The following is a 1,499-nucleotide window of genomic DNA, read 5'->3' as shown; positions in this document are numbered from 1 at the left end:
AGATGGGGGATGGAGATAGCAGGTGGGGGATGGAAGATGGGAGATGGGAGATGGGAGATTGGGGATGGAAGATGGGAGATGGGAGATGGGAGATTGGGGATGGGAGATGCGAGATGGGAGATGGGAGATGGGGGATGGAGATAGCCGGGTGGGGATGGGAGATGGGAGATGGGAATCATAGCAGATGGTGTAAGAGCTGTTCAACGCGGGGAAACGGAAATATCTACGGGAAACACGTGGAAGCGAGTAATACAGGAGCGCTGCGGTGCCCTGTGGTACTCACCACACTGATGGCCTGAATCGTCGTCTCGTCTCTGCTGGCAGCGATGCAGCCATCTTTCGTAGACCCGCCATCACACATGCCGGCAAACGCTGCCATGCTCCTGCAAAAACATGCGCACAAGTTACTCACGCGATCACCTTAGCATCCACTGCTTACCTGTCGTCGTTAAGACATGAAGCCTTTGAATAACGCTGACAGAAACACAACTGATGAACGGCATTTCCGGTCAGACATGGCTGATGACATTGCAGCATCCCCACAATCTCGAGTAGAAAAGCTTTCGACGGATTCACAGGGGAATCATTCCATTCTATTGATACACAGAGGTGGGATATGCGAGGTGGAGAATGAAGGAGGATATAAGAGTTAAGAGGGTAGGTAGTCAAACCCTGAAAAGCTACAGAAAGGCAAGGTGTGGGAGTGCAAGAGGTGGGGAACCTGCCTTAGCAGGTCAAGGGCATGGTAGGGAGATGTGAAGGTCGCACGGATGCTATACCTTGCCGCACGCAGATACATGATAAGGTTGCCGTCGGTGATGCCCGGCGACCACACCAGATCCTCCCGGTCCTCACAGTCCTCTGGCATGTCACGTGGCTTCGTCTGCGGCCTGCACTCGGGTAACTCCACCTAGTGGCAGAAAATACAAACAGACGTATAGTTAGTGTATTCTTGGCTGCATTCCTGCTGTTAGTCTGCTATGGCAACGGAAAGTAGGTATCATGGAACACCGCGTTTAGTTTATGCATCGTACAAAAGACCTTCGTAGATGTGTAAAATAAGAGCCTAGATGGTAGAGTTGGCCGGGAGCTTGGTGGAAACTGATACTGAATACGCCATATTTTTCGCGTATGGATATTTTCGCTAATTCAGACTTGACGGACAATTTCGCGAGTGGTTAATTTCGCAGTCGGTGAATTATGAATTATTCGGTATTAATTACTCGCGTGTTGCTGTTTTTGCGGTCAGGGACGCATTCGCGAAATTCGCGAAAATTAAACCACCGCGTATACAGTACCTGGTAGCTGGGACCGACTCGAATCTCTCCCATATGAGACATTAGTCGCCGTGTCTCCGGGTTGTAAGTGAGTACGTAGAAGAACGTGTCTTTCTTTGGACTGAAGTCTTTGGTTGCCTTTGAGAAGTCTTTGTAGTGCACGACGAAGCACTTTCCCCTGCAAAAATCACGACTCGGTTAATAACTAAAAATAAAAATAAA

At 49.5% G+C, this 1,499-nt stretch overlaps 1 protein-coding gene across 1 annotated transcript in view; it reads right to left on the bottom strand.

The window, feature by feature from the left end:
• LOC106821214 (arginine-glutamic acid dipeptide repeats protein-like) overlaps positions 1-1,499 on the bottom strand; it is a 57,218-nt gene that overhangs the window by 45,094 nt on the left and 10,625 nt on the right. The window contains exons 4-6 of the mRNA XM_014825923.1: positions 1,299-1,455; positions 780-910; positions 284-383 (exon numbers count right to left, since the gene is read on the bottom strand). Of these exons, the coding sequence (XP_014681409.1) occupies positions 284-383; positions 780-910; positions 1,299-1,455 (388 nt within the window). The remainder of the gene's footprint in view (positions 1-283; positions 384-779; positions 911-1,298; positions 1,456-1,499) is intronic.

This window comes from Priapulus caudatus, unplaced genomic scaffold (genome assembly GCF_000485595.1).
Source record: "Priapulus caudatus unplaced genomic scaffold, Priapulus_caudatus-5.0.1 Scaffold64, whole genome shotgun sequence".
Classification (NCBI taxonomy): domain Eukaryota; kingdom Metazoa; phylum Priapulida; class Priapulimorpha; order Priapulimorphida; family Priapulidae; genus Priapulus; species Priapulus caudatus.
This window is presented reverse-complemented; position numbering and strand designations above follow the sequence as displayed.